Below are 13,967 nucleotides of genomic sequence, written 5' to 3' on the forward strand. Positions count from 1 at the left end.
CGGTTCAGGCAAGTCACTGTGTTACAGAAGGGAAACCCTGGTGGAATCTTCTAGGGAATTTAAATGATGTTGACAAGGTTTAATCTGGCCTTTGGTGCCACACAGTTCGAGGACCTGCAGAGTAGCAGGAGGCAGGAGAGTAGACTCATGCAGAGCTGTCAATCATACACTTCCTGAAGGCAGGAGCTTTTTTTTTTTTTTGGCCTGGAGGCGGAGTCTCACTATATACCTCAGGCTGGCCTCAAGGTCTCAATTCCCCTGCCACAGCCCCCAGAGAGCTGGGAGTGACAAGCTTGCTCCGCCACACTTGGCTTTAGGGGCCTCTTAACTTCCCCAGCACGCAGCATCATGCTTGGCAGAGAACATACAGTCGCTCTCCCTTGGCCAACGAGTAAGACAGTGGTAGTTGCGTGGCAGGCCTCTGCCAGATGTCCACTGCTCTTAGAACTAGGCACAGCTGCACGCCCCTCACTTCTCCCAGAGCCGGGGATAACACGGATACTTACAGCCCCACAGTTGGGCATCTCACAAATGAAGGAGCCTGATGGCTGTTGGCCAACAGCCTGCATGGGTGGTCCCTCAGTGGGAGCCAGGGCAGGGGCGGGCGGTGGCTCTGGCGACTTGGGCACTTCACTCTCCTCTTCTTTTATGGATTTCCTATCTTCTTCTGGGTCCTCTTCTTCCTCCTCGGCCTCCTCTTCCTCTTCGCTGGTCTGTTGTTAATAAAATTGAGAGGGTGGTATCAAAAGGCAACTTCGTGGTGGACAGAAATCACAAGCCAGGAGGTCATGGCACACTGGGGCTGTTACTCTTCCTGTGGTAGGTGACAGAGTGGTGACAGAGTGTGCAGGGGCTGGTCTCTGGACACTTAGGGATGTTGAGGTCAAGAACTCTTCCTATTGCACTTGGGTCCCCCCATGATCCATTATAGGAAAACTTGCTAAGGCAGAGGGGAAAGGCATGGAGAGCCTCTGCCTGGGAGGGTGGGAGAGGGGAGAACAGCAGTGGGTAAAGAAAGCCCTTGCTACACAAGCCTAAAGACCTGAAGTCCCAGTCCCTTGTCCCCAGATAAAAGCCAGCTGTGTGTGTGGTGCCTTCAGTGCTGGGAGGTTGGAACAAGAGAGTCCCTATAGGTTGTGGGCTAACCAACCTAATCAAGAACTTAAGCTCCAGTATCACGGAAGAGAGCCTCAAAAAATACAGTTGAGGGACTGGAGCAATGCATCATCTGTTAAGAGCCCTGGCTGCTCTTTCAGAGGACCTAAGTTCAGTTCCCAGCACCCAAGTCTAGGTCATAATCATCAGTAGCTCCAGCTCCAGGGGGATCTGATGCCCTCTTCTGGTTTCCTTGGATACTGCACACACATGACATACACTTATGAAGACACACATACACATAAATAAAGAATAAAGGCTGGAGAGATGGCTCAGCAGTTAAGAGTAAATACTGTTCTTCAAATGGCCAGTGCTCAGTTCTCAGGACCCTTATTGGGCAGCTCTCCATCAGTCTCAGGCTAGTTTGAGAGTGTACGACGGCCTCTTGCGGCCTCTACAGGAGCCTGCACGAATGTGGTGCACGCATACAATACACATTCAGACCCACAACACATACACATAAAACAATAAGTCTTTAAAAAAAAACTTTAGGTGGGGGCGGAGTCTAGAGAGATGGCTCAACAGTTAAAGAGTGTTTGCTGTCCTTACAGGGGCCCCAGGATCACTTCTTAGCACCCACATGGTGGCTCATAACCACTCCAGTTCCAAGAGATCTGAATTCTCTGGGCACGAGGCATGAATATGATGCACATGCAGGCAAACCACCCAGAAGCATAAAATAAGACTGCAAACAGCAAGTTATAGAGCAGGGTGGTATGGGTGGGCTGGGAAAGAAGTCAGGGATTAGTTTGACTTTAAAATTCATTTATTTTTATTTATTTGTATGGTTTCTAGTCTGCATGAATTTCTGTGTACCATGTGCAAGCCAGGGCCCAAGGAGGCCAGAGGGCATTGGATTCCCTGGAGCTGGAGTTACAGATGGTTATGGGCTGCTTAATGTGGGTACTGGGTAGCAAATCTGGGTCTTTAGCAAGAACAGTAAGTGCTCTTAACTGATGAGCCGTCTCTCCGTCTTTTCTCGTTCTGTATAGCTCAGCCTGGCTGTGAACTTGCTTTGTAGGCAAAGCCTCACTTGACTTCTGAGCTCTCATCTCTCCAGTGCTGGGCTGAGAAGCAGATAGCCTCACCACACCTAGCTTGCTCTCCTTCTGTCTCTTTTTGCTTCCCAGACAAGGTCTTGCCATGTAGCCCAGACTGGCTTTGAAGTCAAAATCCTCCTGCCTCATCCAACTATCCATCCATCCATCCATCCATCCACCCATCTATCTATCAGATATAAGTACTCTCTCTTCATGCATACTAGAAAAAAGGCATCAGATCCCATTACAGAAGGTTGTGGTTGTTGGGAGTTGAACTCAGGCCCTCTGGAAGAGCAGCCAGTGCTCTTAACTGCTGAGCCATCTCTCCAGCCCGATTCCTGGCTTTTTATTTTCATTTTTAGATTACATGGGTGTCTTTGTATATGGGTATAGGTAAGCAAGTGCCCTCAGAAGCCAGAGGCATCAGATCCCCTGGAGCTGGAGTTACAGGCTGTTGTCAGCCATCCAATATAGGTGCTGAGAATCAAACCCAGGTCCCTCTGGAAGAGCAGCAAGTGCTCTTAACCACTGAGCCATGTCTACAGCCTCTCCTGCCCGATCCCTTAAGACAGTTTCACACCATAGTCCAGAACTCACTATGTATTCCAAGCTGGACTGTAACAACTCATGGCAACCCCATATTTCCACCTCTTGAGAGCTCGGATTACAACCATATAATACCACATCACAGTGGCCATTCTCCAGTTTTGACTTAGGGGTGAGTTGTGGGAGAATTACAGAGACAATAGCAGCTGACACAAGGTACTTAACGTTTTCCCCTCTTCAGTGCGGTTCACAGGCCATGTGATGTAACACACAGGCATCATGTCTGTGTAGCTGCAGAGTCAAGAGCTGGCGTTAGCAAGCTAAGAAATGGCCAGTTTCCAGCCAGCTAACTAAGATCAGTTAGTAATGAGTACATAGTCAGTGCGAACTGCGTAGGCCAAGCACCTATCGTGGAGTAGTTTCTAGAAAAAGGCCCCTTGTTAGGACAGAACACACAGGTTGGCTTTACATAAGTGGCCTTCTTCCTGTTACCCATCCCCTTTCAAATTGAGAGTCTCAGGAAAACCAGTGTGCCATCTTTAAAAGAACTGTAACTCTGTAGTGTCAACTACTAAGCAGACATGGCCTCCACTCGGGCATTTATAAGACATGCTACACAACAAAGCTCTAGGACAATAAAGCTCTAGGACAATGGCACTTGCTCCATGGTACTTATTATAATTACAGTTTTCTCACAGTGCCGTCTCCATTGGCTTAAGAACTCTGAAGACACATTTCATATTTGTAGCCACAAAATTATAGATTAAATTCTACCGCATGGCGCCACTACGCACATCTCACGACTTCAGATGGGTTTTCATTTCAATTGGCAATCTGTACAAGTTCCTCACATATTTATCATCAAGGTGAAGTGACTCAGAGGCACAAAGATAGGGGGACCGAACCCCAACAGGCAGCACGCTGTAGCTACATGTTGGCCGTTTTACGATGCACTGCAGATGGAAATGTTTAGAACAGCTTCAGATGGGAACTGGGCAAACACAGGGCAGGGAGGAAGAGATACGTACACACATACACATGCATGCACATGCGAGTGAGCACGCGTGCACACACACACAATTACATATGTGTAATTATATCTATATTACATATAGATGTAACTGTGCCATGTATGTATGTGTGAGTGTATGCCACCTGCACGCCCTGCCTGCAGAAGCCAGAAGAGGGTGTCGGGTCCAGTGGAGCTGGAGTTACAGGCAATTGTGAGCAGCCCTATGTGGGTGCTGGGAATGAAACCCAGCCACTCTGGAAGAGCAGCAATTGCTCTCAATCACTAAGCTATCTCTCCAGCCTAAGGAACAAAATTAAACCCAGTGCCTGAGCCTCAACTGTCCACACCACAAGTCCCTGGCAGAGGACAGTCTTTTGTATCTATGCGGCAACAAACAGGGAAAATGGAACACAGCCGTCCAACCCAAATCTGCCAAAGATACACACCGAGTGTCAGGGTTGCTCTTGATACCAATGAGGAAAAGGTATTAAATGTGTGGTATTCATTGGGCACCTCTCCTCTCCTGCCCCCCCCCACCCCCCAGGACTTGGAATCCTAATCATCCCAGAACTCTGTACAGATTTCTTTTGTAAAGAAATCATAAAGTCAGCCAGGTGGGTCATTTTCGTAACCTCATATAGCTGACCAAGAAACTGAACTGAGGGGTTGGGGAGTTGGCCCCATTGGTAAAGGGCTTGCTTTGCAAAATGAGGATCTGAGTTCAAGTCTCAGAAACCACTAGAAAGTCTGGAGGCATGTGTCTGTGAAGGCTGCACCCCAGAGCCGTGGAGGTGGTGACAGGCAGTTCCCTGGGGATCTCTGGATAGCCAAGCCTCGATAGCATTGGATCCAGTGAGAGAGGGTCAGAGGTAGCTCAGGCTGGACCTCACAGTATCTTGCTGAGCAAGTGAGCACACTACATCCACCCTTGACCATCTGCAGAACCTAGGTCTTCAGCTGTCCCTCAGCGAGCCTCTTGTGCTTCCTTTGGAAAAAATGGTCACTTGTCTTTTCTTAAAATTACATTTGTGTGTGTGTGTGTGTATGCACACACATACCACATGTTGAGGTTAGAGGACAGCTTTTAGGAGTGGATTCACTCCTCTCATCTTGCAGTGACTGAACTCGTATCAGCATGTGTGGCAGCAGACACCTTTACCTGCTGAGTCATCTTGCCCCTCACCTGTTCCCAGACAGAGGGTCAGGACCATGTGGCAGGGTTGGGCCTGCTGCACCTTTCCCTGTCCTTCCAGGTTTCCGTTTCTACTTAGCAGTCGGCGCTCAGATTATTGACTATACTCATGGAACCCAAGAGGAAGTCAGAGCTATGACTCGGGCTTAACAAAGTCTGTTTTAATGGTCCTGAGTCATGTTTGCACAAAAGCCTTTTGCTTTCCCTGAACATACAAAGGACAAGGGTGTGGATGCTATAACCCACCCTAATGCTGGCTCACCGTCAATGAGCTGGTGGGTGTGGCACCTTCTCTGTTTTTCTTCTCCTCTGAGGCAGCACCCTGGCCCTGCCTTTCCTCTATTGACGTATACTGGCCAAGATGGCGATGGCTGCCTAACAACATTCCTCTGTACAGCACCTCCGTGCTCCATCCCTCTCCCTCCGGCATCCACACAGGGACGATACTATGAACCAGTGATCCCTCTGTCAGAAAAATGCTCATTCATTCAACAAATATTTCCCGAGTGACATTTACGTATTCCCATTCCCCTGGGCATTGTCCCTAGACCCTTGTTACACCAGAACCTGAGAAACGTCTCTCTCTTAGCAGATCATATCATCCGACTTTCCCTTCACGTACATGTGTGCGCATGTGTGTGCATGTGTGTGGAGGCCTGAGGTTGCTGCGTGGCGTCTTCCTCTAGCACTCCCCACTTTATTTACTGAGGCAGGGTCTCTCAGTTGATCCCAGAGCTCAGACATGACTAGTTTGGCCAGTCAGATTGCTCCAGGATCCCATATCTCTGAGCCTTCTAAACACTAAAATTATGGCTACATAGCTGTGTTCACATGATATATACATGGATTCTGGGGACCCAAACCCTGGTCCCATGCTCTCAGAGAAAGAACTCTATCTAAACACTTAGCCCCCCCACCCAGTCCTGAGATCTCATTTGTCTTTTCCTGAAACACAGCGCTGACATGAGTCAGAACATTCTAGAAAAAAAGGACTTTTCGAATCACTGAAACCATCCGTTCCATTTTACCGTTCAGCAGGGAGTGAGGTCTTAAACCTTGGGGCAGCATTTTCTGTGACCCCTTCCTTCCTGTCTATTCTATTCATATGGACAGCATGTCTCAGGGACCCTAGGCAAGCCTCCTGCCTGGGCCGCAGCCTGTGAGGCTGGGTACCCTTTGACTCTAAGACTTTCTGGTTCTTGTCTCATTCTATTTTCAAATACTCTTGGAATTCACAGTCAAGTTTCCATTGTATGTGGAATTCCACATATATTCAAATTAGAATATATTCTGTGAGTGGTGAGGTCAGAGCAGACAGAGAGCATCTTGACTGCTGACATCCATATACACCGCTGTTTAAACATTAAGCATGGATGTTTTGCCTGTATGTATGTATGAATGTATGTATGTATGTATGTATGTATGTATGTATGTATGTATGTGTGTGTGCCATAGTTTGTGCCTGACACGTGAGGTGGCCAGAAGAGGGTGCTAGATCAACTGAAACTGGAGATACAGATAGCTGTGAGCCACCACAGGGGTTGTGGGAACCAGACCTACATCCTCTGTAAGAGCAGACAGTGCTCTTAGCCACAAAACAGTCTTTCAGCTCATATACTGATGTGCATATTGTGGGGATTAAATACTTGCAGTTGACAGAACCACAGTAGACTTGACTGGTTTTTGTTTTATCTTCCTTTCATATTTTATATTTTCCAGTTTTAAAAGATTTACACATTTACTTATGTACTTTATTTATTTATTTAGGTTTTGTTGAGACAGGGTTTCTCTGTGTAGCCCTGGCTAACATTGCTCTATAGACCAGGCTGGCCTCAAACTCCCCAGTGCTGGGATTAACGGTGTGCGCCACCACTGCCTGGCTACAGATGTGTTCACACTGTGTAAGCAGGTGTGGTGGGAACGTAGGAGAGGGCACCGATTCCCTGGGATTGGAGCTGGTATTTGAGTGTTGGAAACCAAACTCAGGTTCTCTGGAAAAACAAGGTGCACTCTAAATACTGAGCCACCTCTGTAGCCCGGGCCTTTGCTTATACTTTTTACTTATTTAGGCTTTTTTTTTTTTAAAGTAAATTTTCATGTAGCCCAGGCTAGCCATGAATTATGTAACCAAAAATGACCTAGACCTTTGGACTTTCCTCGTCACCAGCTTCTGAGAGCTGAGATGACCATTGAGTGCCACCACACCCAGTATTACACAGTGCTGGGATTCGAACCCAGGGCTCTGTGTATGCTAGGCAGGCACAGCTCCCATCTTGGGTCTTAGGTCTAGAGTATGAAGATGACTCTGGACTTTGTGCTGATAAGGAAGATCAATGCCTGGAGTGGATGGGGGTGCAAGGACTGGATTCATCCCCACCCACGCAGCAGCTCCTCCATGATAAGAAAACCTACAGATCAACGTGTCTCTTGGTCACACTTTAGAGGGAATGTCACACAATCTCAGATCTCCTCCATCTTTCTGAGATAGGTTATTGTGGAGGCGTGGAGGTCCCTGTGCTCCCAGATATACACCGGGGTAAACACAGAGAGTTGTCCTTACAAAGGAAGGAATCTATGAGCTGTTATCTACCATGAAGGCTGGGAGCAGACGTGGTTAACAGTTTGGTGACCTCTGTGCTATCTGATGGCCATGACTGCACCAGACTCTCCTCCCCCCCCCCCCAGCATCCTCATCATGAGTGTGCAAATCAACAGAACCCACTTTATGGAAGATGTCACATGTACTTTACAAAAGGCATCTATGCAGTCATGTCTTAAGCTTTATTGTGCTCATGGGATTAAGTTAATTATCACCAGGAAAGTTGTGGTTTTTTTGTTTTTTTTTTTTTTTACCAAATTGTGCTGTGCTTAAATATCCCTAAAAAAAAAAAAACAAAACCCTACTTCGGTCAGACTCGTGAAATTTAAACCATCATTAGCTACTGAGTTGTGTAGAACCATGCTACCTTCTCGTCTCCTGGGGATTGTTACTCTGCTGGCCAGGGTGGTCACAGAGTCCCCCAACACCTTATGTTTTCAGGCCAGTGACATCTGTGTCACGGAAGTCTCAGGAAAGGATATTAGAGCTGGAGGGAACACATTCTTATGAGTCAACGAAGTCAACAATGGGACAGACCACCCTGGTCTCCCTCGGGCTCCTGCCCATCTACAAACACAAAGACATTACAACTTTTACTAAAGGAAGGGTTTAGCCTGAACCTGGGAATGCCTTCCTTCCGCCTACGGCAGGGAGTCAAGTCCTAAGTTTCCCAAGTGCGCAGGGAACTCTGTCACCTTTCCTAACCACTTACTAGCCTGGGGTAGAGCTCGGGCAGGGCGGAGGGGTCAGAGGTGCTGACTGAGTGACACCGCTCACCATGCAGTCGTCGATGATTTCCGCCAGGCGTGTCCGGTGTTTCCGCCCTAGCCGCATTATCTTCTTCCAAGTGTAGTAGTACTCCACGCACTGAGCCACTGTCTTGGACTTCACCTGCCAAGAAAGTGCACCCGAGATTAGCTCCGGCACCCAGTGGCAGGCAGACTTTGGAATCTTTCACCATGTAGATCTTGGGGGCTTGAACTCAGATCATTGGGTTTGGCAGCAAGCTCCTTTACCTGCAGAGCCCCTACCAGTCCCCGTACTATTCATTTATCTCAGGTCTCATTCCAGAAATTCTTTATTCATGCGTCAACCAGAGTATTATGTTCTTGCCTCTGATATTTTTTCTCATGAGAGGCAGCAAGCACACCATAAACACCATTTTGTGACGTGATAACCTTTACCCAGCTTGGAGTTTTGTAAATCAAAACAGATGCTCTTCCATTTAAAGTGTCAGAGTGCTCAGCTCTTTGTATTTCGGACTCTCAGAATCTACTTGTGATCTAGGTGTGATGGACACCAGTGATCCCAGCACTCGGTAAGTGCAGGCAAGGAATCAGGAGGTGAAGTTCACACTCAGCTGGACAGCCAGTTCCAGGCTAGCCTGGGCCATGTGAGACCCTGTCTCAAAACCAACCCAAACCAACTCATGAGCAAGACCTCAGCAACAGGTGTGTGTGTGTGTGTGTGTTTGTGTGTGTTGTAAGACAGAGGTATAAGCACTGTAGGTGTGAGAGCTTCCCTAATGTGGGGTACAAGCTCTGCCCTGTGATGCCCCAAAGAGGCGAAAGTATCCTTTACCCAAGATGCTTCAGCCCAGGTGTGATGGCAGCGTGTGTCTTTAGGAGGACTGGAAATCATCCTGGGATATCTGAGCTGGCTCAGAGGATAAAGCTGTAGGCAGGCCTAAGTTTGATTCTTGAGACCCACATGGTGGAATGTGAGAACCCACTCTTATAAGTTATCCTCTGATCCCCCATAAATACCGTAATGAAAACACCACATATGTGTGGGACAAGAAGGGTCAGGTTTGGATTTAGAAACAGCACAACTTTTCCGGCTGCGGTCTCTCACTTGAGAAATCTTAGCTGCCCTAAACCCTCAGAGCACCCTGATCTCAGGTCTTTGGATTAGCGACGCTCGGTCTGCACATGTATGTTGGAATGGAGCATTGCTTTGCTTAGTTCATAGGCCTCTATGCTCAGGTGGGGTTCAGTCACCCAGATACGGAGATGACAGGGATACAGCCACCTACACAACGAGAAGAGGAGGGTACCACCAGAAGTGTGTTGCCTTCTTCAACATCCACCTGTCATTCGGAATTCCTACACTGGAGTCATCCCTGAGATTCGAGATGCTGCCCCAGAGCCCGTGGTTAATACGTGGTACTGGCTGGTTAATTCCGCACACAGCTGGCCATGGAACCCGAGTGCAGGGGCTTTATGGAATAAGGTGTAGGCAGAGCGCCACAGTTTTAGTGTGGCTTGTCCCCAGAGGGCTTGTGTTTTGGGAGCTTGGTCCCCAAGGTCTGTGAAACCGCTAAGAAGTTGGGCTTGACAGGAATGACAACACAGGATAGGATTTGAATCCCAGTACTTGGGGAAAGCAGAAGCAGATAATTATCTGTGAGTTCTAGGCTAGCCTGGTCTACACAGGGAGACGTTGACTAAAGGGGCGTGGGGCTCAGTTAAAGGTCATTAGGTTGTGAGGAAGAGCACTACCCTGGGAAGTATCAGGTGTGAGAGTGAGTGTGTGTGTGTGTGTGTGATGTGTACGACAGAGGTCTGTTGCTCTATCACTCTCTGCCTTATTTCTTTAAGACATGGTTTCTCATTGGACCCGGAGCTCAAATTGTCAGTCTACAGGCCTCGTGGATCCTTCTGTCTCTCCCTCAGAAGTGGAGGCACGCGTATAGCCATGCCTCGGTTTCTAAGGTGGGTGCTAAGGATTCGAACTCAAGGCCTCCTACTTGTGCAGTAGGTAGTAATTCCTTCAGAGCCTTCTCCCCGTCTTCAGAGGAGTTCTGCAAAGAGCACCTGTCCCCAGACTGAGCCCACCCTCAGTGGCTCTGATTCTCTGGCAGGAAAATATCTCCCTCCATTTGTGCCATCTGCCATTAAGTCCTCAGCAGAGGCCAAGCCAATGGGGCTATCTCCTGAACGTTCAGCAGTCAGGATGGTGAGCTCTTCCTTTAGAAAGCTGTTGAAATACCTTGAAACATTTGAATTTTATCTCTAAACCTCTCCCAGCCAATGAAAGCCTATGGAACCTGTTATCGATTAATGTCTGATTTCCTCTATGGGCACTTTATCTCCTCTTTCTGTTTTTCCTTGTAAATCCAGGGTCTCCTGCATGCTAGGCAGGCACTCTGCTGCAGAGCTGTACTCCAACCTTTGAGGATCAATCTGTCTGTCTGCCTGTCTGTCTGTCTGTCTGTCTATCTATCATCTATCTATCTGCCAATCATTTATGTATGTGTATGTATATATGTATGTATCAATCAATCAATCAATCATCTATCTACCAATCATATATGTATCCATTATCTATTTATTAATCTATCTATCTATCTATCTATCTATCTATCTATCTAATAATCTATTTTCTGCAAAATGCTATATAGTTATCATCCCCCCTCATTTTTGATGGGGGGTAAGGGATTGTTGTTTTTGAGACAGTTTCTCACTACACAGCCCGAGCTGGCCTGGAGCTTGCCATGTAGACCAGGTGGTGGTCTTGGATCCAACAGGAATCTACCTACTTCGGCCCGGCCTCCAGAGTGCTGAGATTAAAGGTATATACCACCATGCCTGGCAGATACTATTTTTATCATTGCTGTCATGATGAATGGGTCTGACTCCAGAAATCCTCACAGTAGGTAAGAGAGGACCACATGCCTCCCTCTCCTCTACATGGTCGTAGGAAAACGCTGTCAGAAGCACCATCACTTGTCTAGACATGCTATAAACTATGGAGGTTGGGACCTAGCACCAGTTCCAGTTGTTCTGAAAGAATCGTGCATGTCGCACATGTTTATTAAAACAGAAGCCCAGGGGCCGAGGACGAAGCACAGCTGGAAACCAGGAGGATCTGAGTTCTATCCCAAGAGCCCACTTAAGAGAGACAAGCGGGCTGGTGAGATGGCTCAGCGGTTAAGAGCACTGACTGCTCTTCTAGAGGTCATGAGTTCAAATCCCAGCAACCACATGGTGGCTCACAACCATCTGCAATGAGATCTGATGCCCTCATATGGGTGTCTGAAGACAGCGACAGTGTACTTACAAATAATAAATAAATAAATCTTTAAAAAAAAAAAAAAAAAAAAGAAAAAAAAGAGAGACAAGCAAGGTAGAGCACACTGGTAAACTTAGCATTGGTGAGTAGGAGACAGGAGGATTCCCTGGGGCCACCAGCCAGCAAGCCGAGCCTGCTCAGTGAACTCCAAAGCAATCAAGAGTCTGTCTCAAATAAAAAGATGGACAGTGGGGGTTGGAGCTGTGGCTTAGTGGTTAAGAGCACTGGCTGCTCTTGCAGAGGACCCAGGTTCAATGCCCAGCACCACATGGTGGCTCACAACCATCTATGACTCTATTCCAGGAGATTGGATACCTTCTCCCTCACTCTGTGGACATGAGACATACATGCAGGCAAATGTTCACACAAATAAAATAAAAATAAATCACTAAGAAGAGAAAGGGGGACTGTATCTGAGGAACAATAGGCAAGGTTATCCCGACTCACACACACACATGTGCACACACACACAGAAACCTCAGTACATCTGAGTCCAAGCAATCTATGTATTCTTTCTCTTATCATCTCTAGCCACACCAACACTGGTGTCACACCGTCCCTGTAATGAGCGCCATCATTCCTCACAATAGTGGAAGACAGACCTTTTGTGGGGATGTTATAAAAAGCAGTAAAAATATATTTCACTATCGTGATGTCTAGAATCTTGAAGATCCTTCAAATGAGCAGTGGAGAGAGAGGCTTACCATCTTCTGTACAAAAATAAAGTCTTTGCTGTAAGTGGCCAGCGCTCTGTTAAACAGTTTCCTCTCTAGGGATGTCCACTTGTCAGAACCTAGGACAAAACAGAACTTCCATTAGGGACGGCTCCTGAGCTTGTGCTCCCCCACCCAAACCAAACTGTGGCACAGAGGTGCTGTGGACCCATTATCTTAGCACTCAGGAGGCAGAGCTAGGAGATTCACAAGTTCAACCCCGGCCTGGACTACATAGTGGATTTAAAGTTAACCTGTGCAACACGAAATCCCTTGAAGAACAATGGAAACCCTTGTTTGAATACAAAGCTAGTCTAGAGCCATGTGCAGGAGGACCGAGTCCAGTGCCAGCCTGGGCTATGTGGTGAAGCCTTGCTTAGAAAAACAAGACAAGAGCCTTTGAAATGCCAGAGCCAGCAGCCCTGACTCTGGCTCAGATTTCAGCTCTGCTCTGGATCTGCGCAAGTCACTAAACTCAAGACTTCAGTTTTGCAATTAGTGAATGGCAGTAATTAGAACTGTCCCCACATTAGGTTTTTGTGAAGATTAAAAATTTCATACAAGTCGGGCAGCAGTGGCACATGCCTTTAATTCCAGCACTTGGGAGACAGAGGCAGGCGGATTTCTGAGTTTGAGGCCAGCCAGGTCTACAGAGTGAGTTTCAGGACAGCCAGGACTATACAGAGAAACTTAGTCTCAAAAAGCAAAAAACCAAAACAACAAAAAAAACCCAACAAAACAAAAGAAAACAAAAAATCCCATACAAAAGCTTGATGGGGGTGGGGGAGGCGTGAATACTCGATGGTAAGGCTCATCTAGTCACCGCCTATCAGGGTGTGGCTAGGTTGACAGCCTCCATTATTGCAAAGGCCATAGGCCATGCTACTCAAGTTGACAGCTACAACCACGATGGTAAATGAGAGTTTTAGTGGGACACAGAAGGATTCCTGCACTCAGGTTAGGGCCAGGGCAGCTAGAAAGGTTGTGAGGTGGGAAAAAAAATCAGACTGGCGTTTTAAAGGTCACACCAAGCGACGTTTCCCTATTATAATCAGCCCGAAGATGGTGGCACCTGCCATGCTGCCGTGAACCAAGCTTCAGGTTCGTTGAGAGACTTTGTCCCAAACGATAAGGTGGAGAACAGTAGAGGAAGATACCCTGTTCTTTCTGACCTCTGTACGCGCACACGCGCGTGAACACACACACACACCCTGCATCTAAAGGAAACCGCCATTTAATACTAACTGCTACATTCTCGATGCTGCGTATTTTATACTTCCTAGTCACCAGGCTTTACTAACAACCCTGTAAGGCTGGTGTCACTACTGTCCTACTTTACAGATGAGGACATGGGGTCTCCTAGCATGCTTGTTCTAAGCTTCAGGGAAGGGGAGGCACATCAGGTTGCGGAGTGGGGACAGTGAGCAGATCTGCAGCCTGACGGGGCAGAGGCACGGTGGTCCTTCTATTTATGCCTCACTGATCAAACCTGATTCACAGTTTGTCCTGACTAGGAGAGTAGGCTATGCTGAGGAGAATGGATTCAAAATGGACTGGCTTATTGAGAGCAAGAAACAAAGCCTACATGGTGAGAGGGATGGAGGGAGGGGGAGGGAGGGAGGGAAGGAGGGAGGGA

At 47.5% G+C, this 13,967-nt stretch overlaps 1 protein-coding gene across 8 annotated transcripts in view; it reads right to left on the bottom strand.

Annotated features, from left to right (window-relative positions):
* The window catches only part of Trerf1 (transcriptional regulating factor 1), a 221,557-nt gene that overhangs the window by 10,761 nt on the left and 196,829 nt on the right, over nt 1-13,967 (bottom strand). For all 8 annotated transcript variants that reach the window (XM_028766645.1, XM_028766643.1, XM_028766646.1 and 5 more), the window contains 3 exons: nt 12,323-12,411; nt 8,322-8,435; nt 507-713 (listed from right to left, as the gene is read on the bottom strand). In XM_028766645.1, the coding sequence (XP_028622478.1) occupies nt 507-713; nt 8,322-8,435; nt 12,323-12,411 (410 nt within the window). The remainder of the gene's footprint in view (nt 1-506; nt 714-8,321; nt 8,436-12,322; nt 12,412-13,967) is intronic.

This window comes from Grammomys surdaster, unplaced genomic scaffold (genome assembly GCF_004785775.1).
Source record: "Grammomys surdaster isolate TR1022 unplaced genomic scaffold, NIH_TR_1.0 169, whole genome shotgun sequence".
NCBI lineage: Eukaryota > Metazoa > Chordata > Mammalia > Rodentia > Muridae > Grammomys > Grammomys surdaster.